The 21,907-nt window shown below is 46.7% G+C and overlaps 2 protein-coding genes across 8 annotated transcripts in view; both read right to left on the bottom strand.

Annotated features, from left to right (window-relative positions):
• Positions 1 to 6,643, bottom strand: part of LRRK1 (leucine rich repeat kinase 1) — a 114,825-nt gene extending 108,182 nt beyond the window's left edge. For 3 of the 5 annotated variants that reach the window (XM_037000453.2, XM_073227150.1, XM_037000458.2), the window contains exons 1-3: positions 6,112 to 6,643; positions 5,547 to 5,802; positions 1,475 to 1,688 (exon numbers count right to left, since the gene is read on the bottom strand). In XM_037000453.2, the coding sequence (XP_036856348.2) occupies positions 1,475 to 1,571 (97 nt within the window). In that variant the 5' untranslated portion in view covers positions 1,572 to 1,688; positions 5,547 to 5,802; positions 6,112 to 6,643. The remainder of the gene's footprint in view (positions 1 to 1,474; positions 1,689 to 5,546; positions 5,803 to 6,111) is intronic. The other 2 variants (XM_073227149.1, XM_073227147.1) reach the window with 2 other exon arrangements.
• A 2,240-nt stretch (positions 6,644 to 8,883) lies between these two features.
• Positions 8,884 to 21,907, bottom strand: part of ALDH1A3 (aldehyde dehydrogenase 1 family member A3) — a 37,740-nt gene continuing 24,716 nt past the window's right edge. For 2 of the 3 annotated variants that reach the window (XM_073226983.1, XM_073226984.1), the window contains 4 exons: positions 18,705 to 18,869; positions 17,229 to 17,386; positions 16,397 to 16,471; positions 8,884 to 10,667 (listed from right to left, as the gene is read on the bottom strand). In XM_073226983.1, the coding sequence (XP_073083084.1) occupies positions 10,595 to 10,667; positions 16,397 to 16,471; positions 17,229 to 17,386; positions 18,705 to 18,869 (471 nt within the window). In that variant the 3' untranslated portion in view covers positions 8,884 to 10,594. The remainder of the gene's footprint in view (positions 10,668 to 16,396; positions 16,472 to 17,228; positions 17,387 to 18,704; positions 18,870 to 21,907) is intronic. The other variant, XM_037000615.2, reaches the window with a different exon arrangement.

Genomic DNA, 21,907 nt, shown 5'->3' with positions numbered 1-21,907 from the left:
AAGAGGAGAGACACATGGGATAATGGGGTGGAGCACATACTGGAAAGTAGACATGCTATCTCCAAGCTGGGTATAGCATTCCACCACATCCATGGTGTGTGCTTTCTAATGAGCAACTGAAAAGACATAAGTCTGTAAAAAAGAAAAAAAAACTTCAAAAGATGCAAGGTAGACATTCTGGGAGCATTTAGTGCTGGGCAATATTGAGAAGCAAATGCTTTTCCCATTTCATAATCTGACTTATGTGCAAAGAAATCTCCCAGAAACATGACCGTAGTTAGCCTTTGGGCATTTTTGATGGAGAAAAAACAGCTAAGTAACTGAACAAAATGGCTGCTGAGCCAGGTGCAATGTTGAATCACTAACTGCCGAGAGTACAAACACATGGGTCTCCTCAAACCCAACACGTGGGCCCTCTCAAACCCCACAAGATGGTTTAGACTTAGAGAATAAGGTTCAAATTGCAGTTTTGCCATTTACAAATTGTTAATCTTCACCAAATTTCTACACATCTCCTACTCTCATGTTCTTCGTGTATACAATGGTGGGAAAAGAGCACTTTATAGGCTGTCATCAGGATGAAATTAGATTTCCTAAACTGCATGCACCCAAGGGCTATTATGGACTGAAGGCTTAACAAATATTTAACAGTATCAATGATATCCTCTTAACTTGTAGTAATAGTGTTGAAGGTGTTAAAAGTGGTACAACTTTAGTGGAACATATGGCAATACATGTAAAGAGGCTTAACAATGTTCAAACCCAATAGCCCCACTTCTATCCATCTGTTTTGTGGAAATAACCTTAAAACCATGTATAAAAAGATGGGAATGGAATGCTTTCGGTATGAGTCAGCAGGTAGAAGTGACTGAAATGTCCCAAAAGAGAGTAAAGATTAGGTCAATCATTTTATATAGTGCTCCCACATAAAATACCTCACTTGATCACATGAGCTAGGTGACTGCCACAAAGTTAGGGGAAAAAAGTAAGATACTAAATTATATAAACTATTATAAGCAAATAAACTCAAAGGCCTTGAATCCTAGAGAAGCAGGCTAGAAGAAAACATAATAAGATGTTAACTACGCTTGTATTTAGGGTAGTGGGAATCTGGGTGATTTTTTTTTCTACTTCTCTTTTTATACCCTCTTCAATTTTTCTTTAATAAACATGTATTATTTTTATAATGGGAAAACAAAACCAAATCCCCACTAAAAACAAAAACCTTTTTAACCAACATGAAGTGATGCCCTCATTCTTAAGTTCTTCCAGTCCATGATAAATTTTGTCTCACAGTCCCTCAATGTTTAAACCTAAGTGAGAATCCCAAGACATATTTCATAGTGAAAAATACACCACATAACCGGCATTCTTTATCCTTTGGTTGAAAACCCCTTGTTTTTACACAGCTAGACTCTCCACAGGACACACACGGCAGGTTGTGTCCAGTGGGCACGGCTGGCCCTGCCCTTACCGTTCTGGGCCTCCATAGCTTGTCCTGGATACACAGCTGACCCCTCCGGCCCCACACACCAGTACATGCTGGGAGGTCGCCGCGACATGCCAGCCATGAACACTCAGGCAGCTGTTCTCCCAGTCAGCTCCAGCCGTGTTCACCAGCGCCACTGCCCGAGGGTTGGACTACAGCATCCACGCACGATCATGGCTGCGCAGAAAGCGGTCTTGTTCTGGTGGTGAAAAACATCATTAAATCAGAAAGCTTTTCTGCATTGTCAAGCCATTTCCTGTGGCCTTGTGTAAATTTACTATTTATGTTGGTGCACTGGTATTTCCCCTCTCCTTTGCTCCACATTCCATCCTGCTGGCTGTGCCTGTCCAGCCAGGTGCGGGCAGTGAAAAGAACAGACACCGCCCCCGTCCGCTTCCTCCCCTGCCCCATGGCTGGGTTCTGATCATTTCCACCTGGATAGAGTTGCGAAGAAACCCCGGACAACTGCAGAACACCTGCTGGGAAAGGGTTCAATCACTGTTCAATCAACACACATTCACTGTCACATGCACAGCGACACCAAGACAACCAAAATGAAGCTCCTGCCTTCAGGGTCTAACTCAGGCTGGATGGAGGCAGAAATATAGGTGGTCACAACCAGGACCTCCCTTTGCCCAGGAAGATTTTTCTGGAAGCCCAGAAGCAGGCATGTGACCTTAAAGACACAACCAGGCAACAATCCCAGAGAGAAGGTGTCGGGAAGGCACACTGGTTATGAAGTCAAGTCAGTTTGACCCTGGGAGATAACAGAAAGAAGCCCCACACATTCTGCTGGCCCCCCACCACCCCGGGGTATATCTGGCAATGTCTGGAAGCGTGTGTGGTTGTCACAGTGGGAGTGGGAGTGTACAGACATCTAGTGGGAGAGGTCAGGGACACTTCTGGACATCTTACACCACAAGGGTAGCCTCCCACAACAAAGAATTATCCTGCCCTGTTAGTTCCAACTATCCAGAAAAATGCTGAGTTGGACTAAGATTCATCCAACTAGACGAGGCTATGAAAGAACTGCTGAGACAAGGGGCTGGTCAGTCATGCCGGGCTCCCACTGAACCTGGGGGTCCCCGGCACAAGTGCCCAGCCTGCTGTGGTGCCTAAGTGACCGGAAGCACCTTGAGGGCAAGACCCAGGCCCTGCTCAGGTGATCTGCTTGATGGGAAGGGGACTACCATATGAAATGCATGTGTTTCTATTAGTGTTCATACACAAAGAGCCTGGTAATTAGCAACTGCTCTCTGATACAGACAACTCCAAAATAGTAGTCTAAAAAAAAAATTAAGGGCATGGGAATGATGCCCGAGGCAATATGGGAAGAAGAAAGTAGGGTCTGCATGGCAAAGGCTTGGATTGTCTCTGTCATATGTCAGCAGAGTGACCTCCAGCCAAAACCTATGTGTTTCTCAGTTTTCTCACCTATTAAAAATAGCCAGGCACCCTCCACCCATGCAACCTCGCAGGGCCGCTTTGGGATTTCCAGTAAGGCAAAGTTTCTGCAGCCACTTTCTACAACAGGGACAGAGGTGGCCCTTCCCCATAGCAACAGTGGGAGGCCTGCAGGGCCAACAGGGTCTCCCACCTGCCCTCTGATAAACTCAAAATACCCATGCCAGAGGGCAGGCCCGCTGTGTCCCCAGGTGCAGGCTCTAGGTGCCCTGAACGGGTGGGCACTGAGTAAGCTACAGAACAGGGCTGTGACAGGGGAAAGGGGCAGTCTGGACAACACTCAGGAGACAATCAAAACTTTATAAACGGCAAAACCTGATTAGGAAAACCAATATGACACGGGACAGGGAGAAAAAGTGAAAGAAGCGATACAGAATCTCTGTGTTAAAATAAAGGCTACACATCACAGAGTAACATTCAGACACCAAGGAGCACAGCTTTCTGTTTTCAAACACTTCTCAAAATCAGCTATGAAATACACCCCAAAATACTTCAAAAATCCATATGCTAGTAGACATTCCTTCTGAAAACACAAGTGTCTTGCCATATGATGTTTTTAAGCTTAAAAAACACAGACTTTTAAATATTGTAGGCCAACCCTCACCCAGTACATTTTGTTCCCCTTTTCATTTTCAGTTTCCTTTTGAAAATCACTTTAACCATGGAGGATTTTGCCACGGGAGCCATTTTTCAATTATAATTTGTATTCTGGCTTAGACTCTAAGAAAGAAGTTTTAAGATGAGGTAACCCGAGTTTTGCTCAATTTTCGCCCTCAAAGAGATCTTGGCTTCCTCCTGCTGCCGTTGGGTTCAGACCGAGGCAAGAAATCCTCCTGGTCACAAGTTACACGGTTTCTTTTCATTATGGCATATACATCCTAAGGACGGCTTCAAGAGGTGTTCTGCAATCATAATTATTTTAATGATTTTTAAAATCTCACCAATTTTCTTCTGCCAGGTGTTTATGCCTGCACTAATGAATAAACCTAAATAATTAATTTAAAAGAAAAAATGGACTTGACTCTCTTTCTACAGATGTTTTTTACTGGGCCCTTTCCTTGAGGAGTCAACTCCTTGAGTCCATGAAACTTACAGCTGGTGGGAAGGGCACAGTTAAGTAAGTACGCCCTATAAAGTTTCTGATGGGAATGAAATACAGGAGACCCTGGACTCACTCACCTGTAGGAGGCTTGGAAAGGGCTGTCAGTACCAAAGGGCTGGAGAGCCCGCAAGTGAATCGCGTTAGAAATGTTCGTATCTTCTGAATCAAAAGCCTGGTGGAGACGGTTGGCCCATGGCCCCCAGCCATCCCTTTGGCACTATCTGCATCCCTTGACCAATATTCTCTTGAATTGTGGACATCAAGATATCAAGGAGATGCAGACCAGAGAAATGTGTAGTTCTCAATCCCAGATAAGCTCCCAAAGGCTGAGAACAGAAGCCCTTCATGAGTTTGAAACCACAACCAAGTCAAGGCTGACTATTCCCACTTCGGTGGCTGTACCAGTGTGTAGTGGCGCCTTCTGGGAGTGAAGATGCAGCAGTGAGCGAGGTAAGCACATAGGAATTATCTCTGAGCCCTGGAGCTTCCGTGGAGACTGCCAGCTAATTAAAGCAGAAAGCAAACAGATGAGAGGGAACACAATGTCATGGAGACAGCAAGAAGGGCACGGAGAGAGGCAGGTGAGAGTGAGACTGGGTTTAGTGAGGGGGCTGCCCGGGTGAAGGCTTAGTGGGCAGCACTACAGGGGCCATCTGCTGAGAGCAAGCTGTGCCAGGGTGGCTGGGGAGCAACAGCCAGCTGGTCAGAGAGGGCAGAGACTGGATCAACTGGGGCACGAGAGGCAAAGGAGGTGTCCTGGATTTCGTGCCAGTCCCAGGGAGAAGCCACTGAAGGGTTCCAAGCAGAGGAAAGACACACTGATTAATGCAATTTAAAAAAAATCACTCTGGCTGTCAAATAGAGAATGGGGGGAATGTAATCAAATGGGAAGGAGATGCCAGTACCTTAGAGTAGTCTGAGGGCTGTGAGAAAGAAGGGCACGGATGGACTCCCACACGTTTGGGTCCCAATAGGACTTGCTGACAGATTGAATTCAAGGTATGAGGGGATGGCATGGAGGATTCCTAGCAACTGCGCTGAGTATGGGGCCACTCTCGGAGATGTGGACACTGGGGGGAGGGAAAGTCTGGCTGACCCTAAAATCTAGGTGTGAGGTTTGTCTGTTTTTAATGTAATTTTTTATTCTGCCAGGATATAAGCAAAGAGAAGTCAAATCACAAAAGGCATTTAAGGTGAATGATTTCCAAAACTGTGCATATTCCAATTGCCCCTTTAATGTCTGCATACTTTGATACTATGTGTTTTGGCAAACTCTAAAAATTTAGCGTGCATTGCTAAAAAACACAGGAGCCCTGTTTCTCTACCTCTCAGAACCCAGCAGGGCAACGTGTTGGTGGGACTGACTTCCTGGCCTCAAACATTGAAGGCGCAAGTTGAGCTGGCCGCACATGTCCCCAAATTCTCTGTCACCATCTCCCTCAGACCTCCGGCCCTCCCAGGCTCCATCCCACGACCCGCGACCGCACTCACCTCCCGCGCCCTGCACGGGAAGGTCGCCCGCACAGACCGCCATCGAGATGGCGGGTTTTATCCGGACCTGGACGGAGACGCCACCTTGGACACAAGCACGCCGCAGACTCTGAGCAGGGTGAAGGCGCGCTCGGCCATCGGCTTCGCCAGGCCGCCCCGGGCAGAAGGAGCCTCTAGCGCGGGGTCGTCCCCACACGCCGGCACCCCCACTTACTCCCGCGCGCGCACGGCCGCTCCAGTGGATGGAGGGAGTTTCCTGCAAAGGCGGAGGAAATGTGTAGACGCCCTGGGGTATATTCCTACTCTTGTTTCTTGCCTCTGCTCCCCCCCTCCTCGGCACCGTCCCGCGCCGGGGTTCGGGTTCCACTCCTGCGCTCCACTCAGCCCCCACCCGGTAGGCCGGCTGGGCTCCGGGCCGTGAGACAGGGGGGCGCCCCGCGCCCTCGGTGGTTCCGGGCAGGGGCCACCGCGGCGGGGCGCCTGGGCTGCGGGGCCCGGGCTCCACGCGGACCCCTGCAGGACGCACCCAGGCCGCCCGGCGGGGCGCGGGCCGAGACACACTTACCTGCGGCGGCGGCGGGGCAGAGCCCAGGGCGCCTGCGACGTGGGCCCGAGCGCGCAGGCCGGGCCGGGCGGACTCCGGAGCGCGGGGGCCAGGCCGCCCACAGCCCTCCGCCCCCTCCACCCCCTAACCGCCGTCTCCGGCCGTGCGCGCCGGGCAGGGCCCCGACGCACTTCCTCAATCCTGCAGCCGGCGGGCGGGCGGCGCGAGGGACGCGCAGTGCCAGGGTCCGCCGTTCCGGGCCTCCCGGGGCCGCGCGCGAGGCGTCCCTGTGGTGGCCCGCCCGAGTGTCCCTAGCCGTATAGACCGCAGTTTATCAGATCTGCTGCCCCTGCAGCGCGGCGTCCCCTCCGGGTCTGGATACCCGGCTCTCTCCACGCGGGGCAGGCGCTGCGGCAAGATCGGTCGGTCCTCGGCTCAATCCAGCTTTGACTGTCTCTCTGCTCTGCTCAGTCCCAAAATCCGCGGCTTCACCTCCGACTCGTCTATGCTGGCCGTATACTATAGCAGTAAATATTAAAAATACTGTCCAAGGAATATTCATTTATGTACAATAGGGCAGTATAGGAATGTGTCTTTTTAAAGCTTAATATTTTGCAAAACAGCGCCCCTTCCACCACGTGAATCTACTTTAATTATGAATGTATATAACAACTACTTGGTGAGTCATTTAAAATTGTGTAGGGCTTTTTTTGTTTTGTTTTGCGGAGGTACATAAAACATGGGCAATCTTGGCGATTTATTACGTTTCGACCTAATGTAATTATGTTCATCACACCATGGAGGCCATTAGCCAAACGCAGATCATAAAGACACACGTCCGTGCGGCAGGCAGATGTTGGATTCGGCTCCACGTGCCCATGAGAAATAGAAGCCTGCTGGGAAAGAAAGAGATGGTTCTGCTCGCTGGTGGGACCGGCACCCTAGGCCTCTCGCAGGTAATATTATGACTGAATATTCCCAGAATATAGCACAAGGCACAGAGACACATTGACACCACCCTCACTGCCATTTCATAAAGCCAGGAAGCCTTCCGGGACACTTTAGGCAGTGGCCTCCAAGAGTGGCTTGTTGGTGCCCTGCTGGCGAGGGCAACACCTGGGAGCTTCGCTTTTCTCCCAAGAGGCTGCCCTCCAGCTCTTCTGCTCGCGACGCCTTTCCAAAAGGGAGAGTGCAGTTTTGCAATCCTGTCCTCACCATTGCGGCCCTTATTCCAGTGTGCAAAAGGCAGTCGAGTGATTGCTACCGAAAAGTCCCTAATAATTTGCAAGGGCGTGGCGTCCGCAGTCTGACTGAGCATCGCGATCCCTGCGCTGCTCCTCCGGGGCGCGAGGCTCGCCATCTAGCGGCACCCTGAGGAAGAGCACGCCCAGTGCCCGGGACGACTGTGTAGGGCATGTGGCCAAAGCAGATTTGGGAGTAGGTTAGGACACGTCTCCAGCGTAACTGGGACACCTAACACACACTGGGCTCTTTCAAGCTGGGCATATCCCAGCACTCCATCTATTTGGCTTGAGTTAGTCGGAGGTTTACATGGAACGGCTGTTACAAGTCAGTTCCATACTGCTTCTGGACCCTGCTGATCTGTCTGTAGTTTTCCCACTTTTGCTTCCCATCCTACCCACATTCTCAGCATCTCATGTTGGAATGACTCCTCCAAAGAGGGGGTCAACTGCAAGCTGCCTCACCTAACATTTCTGCCTTCTTATGGCATAGTGGCTGGCTGCTTCATCTCTGTGTCTTCTAGTCATCTTTCTTCAGCTAGGTATTCAGTCTCCTCAGACATTCCTTCTTGGACACATTTTTTTTTTCTATTTTAGATCCTTCATTACAACTTCAAGCTCAAGTCAGTCACATGCAAGGAGCAAGGATATTGAAAGGGCTTCATCCACCATCAGGAGAAGCTAGGGCATTTGAGAGCATGCACTGTTAGAGAACATGCCCACCTACTGTGCCCACAAGTACACACACACATACACACACACACACACAAAAGCTGGTCTGGGTCCCCAGAATGCCCTTCAGAAAGTCATGCTCTGATAAACCAAATATTGGAAAAGGTTATTTTCCTAGACTTTTCTGCTCACATCTAGATAAGAAATGGGAGGTTTCTAAATAAAGTAATATATACGTAAGTGCATACCTGAAGACAGATCTTACCTAAGCCCCTCTTAAGTTTTCTCTTGAAGGTGGTGCTTTGTCACCAAATGGCCAAAATAATCTGGACTCTGATCAAATACACAACTGTAACTCAGTAGGCCTAACCAAGTACAAGGAATGTGCTTGAATCAATCTCACAACTTGGTAACTTAGGCTTCTTGGTATGAAGCCCCAGAAACTTAAGCTAAGTTAAACTCAAACACCTCAATTCTCATGGAGAAAAGTGACAAAAACAGAAACTCACGCACACAAGATTGTGGGATACCATGGTTTCCCTAAACCCCCTTGCAATCCTCCCCTACATTGTCCACGCTCATATACCCACCATTTAATGATAAAAAGTGATTTGGCAGCTTAGATGACAGCGTAAACTTTGCCAACTAAGATTCAGAGCCTCTGAGACCAAGTTCACTGCCTGGTTAACCCCTAAAACCATAAAAGTGGGTTTTACCCTCAGGCTAAACGCTAGGTCTGATTGATTGACCAAATGTAATTTTATTCTTAAATTAGTGATATTGCTTTATTTTAAGCCATTTTGTGCAGTAGGTCTAAGAAAAAGAAAGGTCAACCACAGAATTAAAGTGAGATTGTTCCCTAAATGAAAAAAAGTAACACTTCTCAAATATCCAATTTTATTTTGTCATTGTTGCACTGTTGAACACAATCTGTAGTTAGCATCAGAATTCCCAGGTCAACAGATTTTTAGACCATCCCACAGGAGTAAACCTTAAAATAAGTGAAATCTAATACTATACAGATTTCCATTTCCAAATACAGTATATTACAGAAGGTTAAATATACCACCTCTGTTTACTTACAACTATAAAAAGATACATTAATCATACCAATTATAAATAAGGTAATATTTCATATTAAAGGCATTATTGTACAATTAAAGAATAAGAACCCTCTAATGGTTTACTATTGAGATTAGCTTTATAGGGCTTAAGATAAAATCCTGAAAATTCAGTGTATGAAGCCAAATCCTGACTTAACAAATTACCAATAGTATAAGTGACAAGTGTTAACTGATGTAGAGAACAAAGTGAATTGCGCCTTGCATATTTCTGAAAAGAATGATAACCTCATTTCATAGATGACTTTCCTTATACATACACTGATTTTGTCCTAGACCTTCATTTGATTATTGCCCTCCCCAATTTAATTCTCAAACATAAGCACCATTAGAAAAGTACTACTTAGTAAAAGAATCCAATAACACAGGCAAGTTTGATTTTGTGTTTTTAAAGCTGCATGGGAACACCTTCAGTTTTCCAAAGTTGAAACTTGGAATTGCACGTCATCTGCATTCACTGAGGGGAAAAGAACAATTCACAACCTATTAGTGCAGTACTCAGACCACTTCGTGGGAGACTCAGCTCCTCCATGGAGTCCAGGTGTTATTTGTCAATCAACCATCTATTAATATCAAAATAGGACTTTAAAAAACCAGGGCTGTTTTATAACAGCAGTCTTTCCCAGTTGTGTGTGTTTTACTAATCTATAATGGCTAACCAAACTGAAGAAAGAAAAGCAACAGGCTTATCATAAACCATTAATGCAAATAATAGAAATGCATAATTTGTAAAATGCAGGATTAATGATCTAAGATTTGCTGTGCTATTGTAGTGTCAGAGTCTGCATCCTTAGCAGTGATGGTGACACTAGCAATGTTTTCTGCCTAAGAAAGTACCTTGGTTAAGACAGATGATGACATAGTTCTAGATAAACTCTTTGGGCTGTTGACTCAGTCATATTCCAAAGAAAGTATTAGTTTTAAGCAGACTCCCACAGTCAAGGTCAAGATGCAGCACTTGAAGACCCATGTCCATTCGCACCCAAGGCTTTGCACCAAGGACCATTCTGGGTACTTGCTTCCCCAAAGCTCCCCACATTGGAGCCTTAAAATCCTTTTGCTTGCTTGCTTTTTTTTTTCAGGGCCGTGTTTGCAGAATATGGAGGGAGTTTTTTCCAAGTTCTAACTGGAGTCGGAGTCAGCAACACATTTTTAAGTGATTGGCTACTCTAACCACCACTTCCTCTTGGCAATACTCTGAGCCTCTTCACTGTCCCCTGGGACCTGGACAAAGGGGAAAACAGAAATAGCTAGTGGTTCCATCCCCAGACAGGGCTGCAATTTTACATCCAACATATTGGTGAATGGAACAGGAGTGTGAGAGGAAAAGAGAGATGGTTCGAATCCAGTAGATTTAAAGTCTCCAGAAGAAAACATCCCAGGAAGGTCAGAAATGTAGTTTTTTTCTTCGGCAAATTTAATCTGCCACATTCAGCTGTCAGATCTTCAAAGGAGGAGCTCACCTTTCCCTCAGGGATTCCGGTCATCGAGTTTGATGGTGACGGTCTTCACTTCCGTGTACTCTGCCAGCGCATATTCACCTCTGTGATCACAGGAAGAGGAAAATACAAGGTGGGCATGTCACTTAGCCATTCCGTGGGAACTGTGTTCCCATGCCTGGCTGGCCATCACTCCACCAGGCAGTTTGGAGCCCATGAGTCATGTCAAAATGTGAAGACTTAATAGAGTAATGCACGGAACTATAGCACCATTAGTAAGTATACATAACTGGATATGTAACTTAAGTCTCAATATTGAGGGGTTTTTTTGTGTGTGATACTCTTGAATGATTCAGAAGGCTAAGTTTGCCTTTGAAGAATGAAGGAAATACAAAAAAGAAGGGAACCCATTGCAGGGGGCAGGGTAGGTATCAAGCAAGGAGAAAGGGTGTTGCATGGGTTAAGGAGGAGGGCACAGGGGGTCAGACAGTACACTGGGTTTAGAACTTTCAGCTGGCAATTTGGAGCCTCTCAAAGAGACAGAAGAGGCAGAGGCCCAAAGCTGTTGGCTGGGGATGTGGCCAGAGGACCCACGAGGGACAGGGACATGGAGCACACAGCTGGGGACCCACCGTAACAAGAATGGCCAGCCTAGCACAGCAAGGGGAGCAGACGTTAGCAGACTGGACCAAAGGGGGGCTGCAGACTTTGAGTTAGCGTCTTTGGTATCTGTCCTTTCTGTAAGTCTTTCAGAGCACAGGTAACGCCTCTCGGGCACCAAAGGCCATCCTCAGGGAGGCTCCCCTCAGAATCAAGAGGCAGCTTTGGGTGGATTTAATGCCTCCACAACTCTTGTTCTGCTTTTAAGTAAATAAAAATGTGTACTTGTTTAAGAAAAGATGTAGAAGTCTAGGGGCCACTGGAGGCTCTGTAGCTAGAAAGGCTTAACATAGAATCTCAACCCATCCCTTAGATCAATGGGTCTCAAAGTGTGTTCCCCAGCAGTGGCCTCACCTCAGAACTTGCTTGAAATGCAGATTCTCAGGCCCCCTAAGATCTACTGTGTTACGCAGAAAAATGCCATTTCCAAGGTGCCCATGTTCTGATGCTCCAAACTTGTGAGTATGTTAGATTACATGGCAAAGGGGAGTTAAGGTTGCAGATGGAATTAAAGTTGTTAGTTAACTGACCTTCACATAGGGAGATTACCCTGGATTATCTGGGTAGGCCCACTGTAATCACAAGGATCCTTAAAAGATAAAGAGGGAAGCAGGAGAGGAGAGTCAGAGGCCAAAGAGGCTTCAGAAGCAGGTTCAGATAGATGCAATGTTGCTGGCTATGAAGATGGAGAGGGGGCCACCACCTAAGGAATGTGGAACTCTCTAGAAGCTGGAAAATGCAAGGAAACATATTCTCTCTCTTGAGTTTCCAGAAAGGCATGTAGCCCTGCAGACACTTTGATTTTAACCCAGTGAGACTATGTCAGCTTTTTACCCAATAGAACTGTAAGATAATACATTTATGTTGTTTAAGGGCTGCTTTTGTGGTGACTTATTGTAGCAGCAGTAGAAAGTGGAAACACCTATTGGATCTGGGTATGGGGCCCAGAAATCTGTTTTTTAACAATATTAACAAGCCACAAGATGGTGATGCACCACAAGTTGGAGAAGCACTGGCTTAGACTATGTAGCTAAGGCAAGTTCTTTACTTTCCCTGAGCCTCAATGTCATCATCTGTGAAATGGGAATACCACTACCCCCTTGTAGTTATAATGATAAGAGATAATTCATACAGAGCACCTACTATGTGTGAGGTAAAAAGAGAATGGCCAAAAATAATATTATTGTATTTTTAATATGTCATTGAGATTTTTTGGTAGCTGCTTAAAACAAATAGTTCAAGAACATGTAATAATGGGTGCATTGTTTTGCAATCTTTTCTAAACATAACAAAACATAAAAGCTATACACACAGTGCTAAGTCCAACTTTTGTAGTTTGTCAACTCCATTAAAAAAAAACAGACATGACAAACTAGAAAAAAATTACATTTACCACCCTATGTGAGAAACAGAATGCTATTTTCCTTAATATACAAAGAGTTCTTACAAACCAATAAAAAAACCCACAACCAACCAAATGGAAAAATCAACAAAGGACATGAATAGGCAGTTTGCAGACAAAGAATTACAGATTAGCAATAAGTGTGAAAAATGGCCTCAGCCTCCTCACAATGAAAAAAAATGCAAACCAAAAGAATGGGGTGTCTATTTTTCATGTGGCTGATTACCCATTTTAGGAATTTATTCTGAAAACAATCTCCCACAATTGCAGATTGTTTTTGCAAAATTTTTGCACACGGAAGAATATTAGCATGGTTCCTAATAGCAAAAACCCTTGGAAATAGCGCAAAATGTCATCACAGGAGACTGTCAATAAAAAGAACCCATTTTCAAGAGAAAAAGGAGTTTGCTCCAAATTCATTTGAAAACAGGAAGAATGCACATATATACATCCACTTTATGCATAGAAAATACACAATAAACTTCAAAAGTGTGATGATGTTGGACTGTAAAAATTCAAAGTAGTTAATAATTTATCAACTTAGTAAAGGAAAGCAAACCAAGTGGTGAAGTCATGTTGAGTTAGCACATTAATCAACCCAATATTAAGTCATCCCTGTGAGATTAAGTACGCGAATCAACTCATTCTTTCTATTCTTGCAGTCACTGCCTAAATTCAAATTCTTGCAGCTCTTCTTTGTCCACTCTTAGTGGTGGCTCCTAACTGGTTCCTTGCCCAGTCACAACCATGGTACCCAAGGCCATCCAGGATCACAGCCCCTTCTCCCATCAGACCTCAGCAGAACGCTGGAATGGGAGAGTCTGGTGGCAATGTTGTTCACTGCTCACAGTCTAGCATGTGCCTGGCACATCAAAGGTGCTCAATAAATATTTGCCAAGTGAACAAATGAACAAAATGAAAGACTTCACAGTGGTTACCGCTAACAAATGGGAATGGGAGTCAGGGGAGGGCAGACTTGACGTTCCATGTCTCTACTGTGTGGATTTTTTTTGTTACTGTACTACTTTTATTGCAAAACAAAACAAAGAACTAAGAAAAGCATGCAAGAGGAAGAGAAATTGCAGGCTTCATCCAAAGACCTGTAGAGATCCCGGAGGGGCCTGTGGGTGGGCTGCAGAGAGCCAGCCCAGCCCAGGCAGCTGGAGATGGGGAAAACCGTGGAATCCACCGCACAGTGCTCCAGCACAGAAAAGGGGAACTTACTGCAACACAAAGACATTAATTAGAGGCAACTGGAAATGGAAACTGGTTTCCCCGTCAGTTTCCAGGCTCCTTGTGAATTATATTCAAGTACTTTATCAAATCCTCGGGAAAATAGATGCCAAGGGTCAAAAAAACAGACATTAAAAAAAGTCCCGATTGTGGCTAACTGGCAGGAAAAACATGGAGTGTTCTGCAAATACTCATCTGGCCCTGCTCTGTGCCAGGCGGGGTGGTAGTAAGGAGTTGAAAGCATTGTCAGCGTGGTGGGAAGGGAGACGGAGGTGATGGAGGGAGGACAGCTGTAAACAAATAGTGTGTGTCCACACGTTAGAAGTCAGGTGGGTCTCACACACTCTCCCACGGCTTTTACAACCAAGGACATCTGCTCTGGGGACTGAAGTTCTTGCTGCAGAAGGAAGCTGTGCCTGGCCTCTGGGAGGAGGGCTGAGCAGGCTTCTTGGTCCCCCAGCTGTCACAGCCTGGCTGGTGGAAGGTGGGGGATCAGAGGAGACAAATGACCCCATGTGCCCTGGATGGCTTCAACCCAGCAGCTTACAGAGGTGACCTCTGTTGATAGGCCCTGTGGGGCGGTGGCTCTGAGGGTTCAATCCTAACCCTGTCACTTCCTGGCAGTGTGACCCGAGGATGCACGGAGCCTCCCTGGGCATCCCAGGATTTCCTCATCTGAAAACCAGAGTGGTGGCAGCGCCCAGGTGCAATGGACTGAAGGTCTTCATCCCCCTGAAACTCACAGGCTAGAGCCTGAACCCCCATGGTGAAGGTATCAGGAGGTGGGGTCCTTGGGAGGTGATAAGGTCAGGAGCCCTCATGAATGCCGTTCGCGTCCTTATGACGGCGACCCCAGAGAGCTCCCTCACCCCTTCCACCATGTGAGGACACGGCAAGAGGCGGGCACTCATGGGACCCTGAATCTGCCAGCACCTCCATCTCCAACTTCCAGCCTCCACAACTGCAGAAAATAACTGTGTTATTTAGCCCCCCCACCACCCCCATCTATGACAGTCTGTCACAGCAGCCTGAGTGGACGAAGATGCCATCTCATCGACTGTGGTGAGCATGGCATGAAGTAACATACGTAGAGAGCTCTGACAGAGCCTGGCCGAATCTGTGTTTGGCAAATGCCAGTTGTCCCCAGCACTGCTACCATGACCTCAGCCCAGTCCTCGTGTCTGCTGCTGGCAGATGTGTGTGAAGAGGTAATAAAGCAGAAGGTCACAGAACGCAACACAGACAAGCTGCTTGGGAGACAAAACAGTTTCTACAAAGGGTCTTCATGGCCAAGAATGTACTGAGGTACCCGGAAGGGGATACCAGTCATAGGAATTAGGGGGACACCAATGGACACACTCTACTCAGATGTTCAGACAGCTCTGGGGTATTTGCCATGAGCCAGGGATGGGCTAGAAAGAAGGGACCAATTCCATGGAGGCTGGTCAAGAGCTTTTGCTCAGGGATGAAAGCTGGCCTCATTCCTTAAAGCATCTTTATTAGGAATTTGGAAGGGGTGCTGCCCAGGGGCCCCACTAAGGCCCCAGCCAAGTGGAAGCATTTGAGTACACCCTCTGGAAGATGCACAAGCTAGTACAAGGTAATGAATTTGTATATAAATAACACAGACTGTTCAATAAATGGGAGAGCTTGGAGCCCTTTGCGATGTCCCAGGAGCCACCCAGTGTGCTGTCACACATGGTGCCCCTGGGAAGATTGATTCTACAATCTGTTTTCCACAAAGGCTAATAAAACCCCAAGCACCACTGAGAAGGATGCAGGAGAGACGGCACCATCCAGCTGGAAACCACAGCACGTCCATCCCCGGAACACGCCGCCCAGCTCTGGGCCTGGGCCTGTCATCTTGGGCCAGACACAAGAAGGCATGTCCATTTTTTGTGCCTATGGAGCCCATCTTCCCAAAGGGCAAGACAGAAAGGAGCCAAGAAGGAACACATGGTGGGTTTGATGGAGCCATGGGGGCCCAGCAGATGTAGCGGCATGCCTCCCAAAGAGGCACAGAGGAGCCAGAGGCGCCCATGGTCTGTCCCTGGGCCTCTGCTAGCGGGGAAGACAAGGCCAGTGCCTGACCTGGGAGAGGGCCCATCTTCCTTGCTGGGCACTGGGGGAGGAGGAGTCGTTATAGCCTATGTCTGGCAGGAAGTACACTTCTCTGGCCCCGCCCTGTCCTCAGCCAGCCAGCCAGGTCAGATATCCACCGAATGTGTCCATGTGTGATGGGCGCTGGGGAGGACATATAAGCTAAGGCTAGAGATTGGTCGTGGGGCTGGAAAGGGTTCAGCATGAGGATGAGTGTGGGGAAGGACAGAAGTGGGAAGGCAGAAGGGGAGAGAGGGTGGGAGGGATCCACACCAGCCCTGGAAGGAGGGCAGCAGCAGCCCTCCTGACCGGGCTGACCCAGGCTGATGCATCAGCGTGCATGGACTCTCCATGGCCTGGAGCACGTGCCACCACCCTGAGAACCCAATGTATCTTTTATTCACCCCACCACAGGCGTGGAGCAACAGAAACACTTACAGTTCTCTGCCATTTCCTGACATTTTAAAGCCACCAAATGGAGCCTGCGCGTAGATGGCATTGTAGCAGTTGATCCTAGAGGGGGAATAAAAAGATGCCAGTGATTACCCAGAGAAGACCCAGCTGGCTCTGTGACTATCAAGTGCTTGATGCAGAGGGTGGCCTAAGAGTGACTTTCTGTCCAAGTTGCAGTAATGAAAACAGTACCTCCATTCTTCCCACCAGAAACTAAAATTTGAATATTCTTAAGTATAAAGCTTTTCACTGGGATAGGAAGGGAATGACTAAGGAAGGAGAAAGGACAGGAAAATGGTGGTACTGGGAGATATGAATAAGCTTTGAAATGAGACTGAGCCAGCTTCAAAGTTCTCCTGCATCTCTATAGGATTCTGAAATTAATACTCCACCTCTCTGAGTCCCAGTTCATCTCTATCATCTTAAAAATGAGGATAATGTATCCTACAAAAGTAGTGGTAGAAGAGGATCTTTTGTCCATACGTTGCCCAAGTGCACGTGTTGTTTTTAGAATCAGAATTTTTTTAAAAAGCCAGAGACACTGAAATGTGAGGGTGGTTAGACAACACAGGGGTCAGGTGTGTGGGCATCACAGCTGGCTGGTCGGCTCTGAGCTCTGCGCTACCACGTACTAGCTGTGTGACCCAGGTCATTAAGTCTCTCTGTAAAACGGAGGCAGTAACAGTACCTATCTCAGAAGGTGTTCATGAGGATTGAGGAAAGCACTTTGTGTTGGGCACGTAACATACAACTAGAAGCTCTCTGTTAATATAAGAATGAAATTAGCAAGTGCAAAACACATGCTTCTTCCACTCACCAGACAGTCCCAGACTCTAGCGCAGACGCCAGCTTCAGCGCTTTATCGAGGTTTTTTGTAAACACAGCTGCTGTGAGTCCATATTCAAGGCTATTTGCTCTTTTGATCACTTCTTCAATATTTTTGAACTTCAGTATTGGCTGCACCGGTCCAAAAATCTGTGATCAATTGCAAGAATGGCAGTGAGAAGCGCATTCGAAGGAAACATGTCTGCTCTGAGCAGGCTTTCCTTCGTTCTGTGCTGTTTTCATAAACCCAAAGTGCTCACATGCATGCAAAACAATGACCGGTGAAGAAAGAATGTCCAAAGATCTTTTTAGAGGCTTGATGGTTGAAATCTGAGGGGAAAGATTAAAATGAAACATATAAAAAATAACCAGAATTAGATGTCTGGTTTAAGATCCCTTGCTTGTCACCGGGGATTCTGAGAAGCACAAGCCCTGGGGCTTTGGCACAGCCTTTAAATGCTGGGATGCACAAGACAAAAACCTTGGAACTTTTTTTTGGAAAGTAACTGCAAAGGGTGTTTACTGTAGGCACTGTACCCCAAGATCTTGGTGATGCCTTTTCCATTGATGAAGATACCCTAAAATATTTTCCTCATAACTCCAGGGGAGGGAATGGGGCTATGACACAGCAAAGAAAAGGAGAGAGTGAAGGGCTGAACAGTCAAAGGAAATTTGGAAAAGGAGCTTGTAATTGATTCAATGTTCGGCAAGTGACAGTGCCAACCTGCTGAAATATTTTCCCAGGTTCCCAAGGGACTGTGGTCATAGGAAACTTTAAAGAGCTGAGTCTCATGCTATCATGGTACAGTTATTCACCCATAAAAAACTCAAAGAAAATGTCTATAAAATACCCACACAGGAAGCCCTTGGCAGTGATTCACTCTTGCTTTTAAAAGTCCTGAAAGGCCACATCCTAGGGTCCAACCACCCAGGACCCGAATGGGAACTAGCTTCCATCTAGCTTAATAGTGGGACTAGAAGATGAAGTTTGAATTACACTCTTATGGAAGGTCCTTCATTTCCATCATTTCCAAGGATGCCTATGAAGGAAACCTTAGGAATGAATTCTAGCCATGGCACGCTCTTGGAGTGAACTTGTTTGTGTCCAGTCTGGGAGACTGAAGGCAGTGTGAGGAGGCTCTATCCATAGGTGGTAACAGCCCTCCACCCAGAGGACGGGTTGGAAGGCAGAAGAGGGATTGTCACTGTGCAGTGACAATGAGAGATGAGAGGAAATGGGGGATTAGGACCAACTCTGCCCCCTCTATACAGTGCTCAGGGTTCCCAGAGGTGGGGAGCTTCCAAAAGGACCCCACAGGAGAGGGTAAAGGTCACAGGAAAGAGGAAAAAATTTCCCTCCTGAAGACTTCCGGGATCCGTGGGCCTGAGAGAAGACTCCCCAGGGGCTCAGCCCCTGCACCTGGCTCGAGGCCCCATGGGACGTCGCTGTGCCTGCAGCCCCTGGTACCTCCTCCTTGGCGATCCGCATGGTGTCAGTGACTTCAGAGAAGACAGTGGGCTTGATAAAGAGCCCCCTGTCTTCCAGAGCCGAGCCTCCACATTCCAGCCTGGCTCCCTCCTTCTTCCCGCTCTCAATCAGGTCGAGGATTTTGTTGAACTGCTTTTGGTCAATCTGTAAAACACAAGATGCACAGCCTGGCTTTCTTCCGGAGGCTGACTGCCATCTTCTGGGTCCAATAGCCTTCAACACAATCAGCTGTCCATCCTTAGATGTTCTCACTAAGTCGTCATTCAGGGAACAGATGTGCCTTGTATGCAAATATTCCTCAGATGTACAAATCTAGGCTCTTTGGAGCAGGGGAGAGATGGGGAGACAGGCCCTTCTCATCTTCTTTGGGTGTGGAGTTTATTCATAGTCCGACCCCTTCGTGCTGCTAAGCAAACCCATGGGTGAAACAAGATCTGAAGTGGTCACTCTTTTTGCTCTCTCAACTCTTTGCACCCTGTTAGTGTTGCCAGATTTAGCAAATAAAACTATAGGATGCCCAATTAAATCTGAATTCCTGAAAAACAACAAATGATTTTTTTGGTGCAAGCATAGCCCAAACAATATTTGGGATATACTTATGCTAAAAATGTATTTGTTGTTTATTTGAATTTCAGATCTAACTGGGTGCCATGTGTTTTATCTGGTAACACTGCCCCCTGCTCACAGGGTGCCAGTTACTGGAATTCTCCATCCGTGGTGCAGAGGAGATATGAGAAGGAAAGCTGACCATCTTCGTCAGAACCCCTGAAAACAAAGCAGAATGAGCCTTAGCTGGGGTGGAAAGGCTGCTCCTTGGTTGGTGGGCAGCCAACTCATTGGAGGGCTCCACCTTCTGCCACCCTGCCCGGGGTCTCCCGGGCTGGAGTGAACCATGTACCACCAGCCTAACACCCGACCTGCGGACATGATACCCAACCAGCCATCAAAGCACACCTCTTTGGGACACTGTGTTCAAGAGGGTAAGTGCTCCCAGACCCCCCACAGTGGCCCTTCTTCTTGAATCTGTGAGGCCCTGTTCTTGACCTTGACCCCGTTGCTAGTCTTCTCCTCTTTGACTGGCAGAGAAAGAGCTTTGATGGGTTTGCTGCAGCTGAATTTTTTAAATAGAAAAACTGGTTTCATCTAAAGAACTATAAGTTAAAAAATAAGTAAACCGATGGTGCATTTGGATGACTGTCTGTCTCTGAAGAGCAGGCTGGTTTCCCAGAAGGGGTGGGCACAAACCATGCATATCACCTAGCAAATCAGTTCATGAAGTGTGGGTCCAGTGTTAACATATCAAGATGGAGCCACACCTCATACCTCATCCCAGGATAAATTCCCAGTAGATCAAAGGCTTAACCATGAAAAAATGAAAGCATAAAAGTTTTCAAATTGTCTCCTGTGGGAGAATGCCTCTGTGAGCTTGGAGTGCTAATGGGCTTTCTATGACTTGACATCCAGAAGACAAAAAGAAAAGATTGGTAAATTTGAGTATGTAAAAAATAAAAATAAAAACAGACAAAAACCATCATAAGCAAAGTCAAAGGGCAGAGCAACAGGCTGGGAAAAAATTGACAAGTCATATCATAGAAATAGAGCTAATTTCTCTAGTATGTGGAGTTCTTGGAAGTGATAAGAAAAATGACCAGCCAAACAAGAGAAAAATATGCAAAGCACATTCACACTTACTAGAAAAGGAAATGCAAATGGCTTTTAAACATATGACAAGACATTCTACCTTATTAATTATTAGAGATATATTTGTATTAAAGTCAAATGAGATTCCATTTTAAACTATTAAATGGGAAAACAAAATCCATATTCTGTTAGCAAGCCTCGAGGAATAGACAAGCTCATACAAGGGTGGTAGGAACATTAGTTGGTTTCTCCTCTTGGGAGGTAATTTAACAATGCTTGTAGAAATTACATTGTGCTCCCACTCAGCAATCCCACTTGGGGAATTTGTCCCGGGGATTTCCTTGTGTGTGTGCAAAATAACATACTCTGCGGCATTGTGCATGACTGCACACACCCACAGGATGAACATATTCAAACATATTATTTGAATTCTGGTGGATTCATACAGCAGAATTCTATGTACACATGACAGAGAACAAGGAAATTTCCCATGGACTGGCAAGGAAAGCTCTTCGAGTTTCTTATTAGGAGACAAACACCAAGGTACAAAACATTATAGATGCCAGTTATCTTTTGGGTATAAACAGGGGAAATCAGAATACATATTCATATCTGTTTATATGCACATAAAGAAATTCTAGAGGGATATACAAAAAACTAAGCACATGGAATGCCCATGGAAGGATGGGTGAGAACCAGGCTTATGAATGGAGTGGTGGGGATGGAATGGGGCCTTTTCACTAAGGACCTTTATAAGTGCTTTGGGTTGGATGCATGCGTGTGTACTTGCACCTGAAACAGTAATTCAGACAGCTGCAACAGATCTAGTAATATCTTAAAAATTCTCCCAAGTCTTGGGTTACAAGTTCCAGAATTGCCCTCTGCTCCTCCTCGGAGGCCAGGAGGGCTTGCGAGGCTTCAACACACTGCAGGTCTGAGTGATGCTGACTGTGTTCTGCCAGTCAGACCAGGCTGCCTGCCCATCTGCCCTTCAAGCTGTGCGGGGTCCCAGTGGAAACCCTATACATGCAGGTCCAGCTCTCCCTGGCCAGTCCGTGTGAACACATTGCTTAAATCTACTAATCCACCCTGAAACGTCAGCTGGTGCCTTACAGCGTAGGAAGCAGAAACTTCTGGAAGTGAAGAAGGCGGCAGGGTACACACAGAGAGAGAAATACAGCCCTCAGCGGACCAATTGAAGGCTGTGTTTGGCTCTTCTGGACAGAACCCCAGGTCCTGCCCCCACCAGGTGGCCTGCATGATGTTTACATGCCTGGTTGCTCAGTGGTCAAATAAACCTGAAAGATTTTGGAACATTCTGGCCAATGGCTGCCTGCAGTGGACACCGATCTAGGTCAGTAAGCTGTTTTACAGGCATGAGACAGACAGGACTATTTAGACAGCTGTGAATCCTCTCAGAGTAAAATCCTTTACCAAGAAGAAAAAGCACTTTGGGAGAAAAAAAATCCAACAGTGTCCTAAAATAATATGCTGAGGTTAGATGGCTTAAGTGGGCTTTCAAAAGGACTTTGAGGAGCAAC

This window comes from Manis javanica, chromosome 18 (genome assembly GCF_040802235.1).
Source record: "Manis javanica isolate MJ-LG chromosome 18, MJ_LKY, whole genome shotgun sequence".
In the NCBI taxonomy this organism is placed as follows: Eukaryota; Metazoa; Chordata; class Mammalia; order Pholidota; family Manidae; genus Manis; species Manis javanica.
This window is presented reverse-complemented; position numbering and strand designations above follow the sequence as displayed.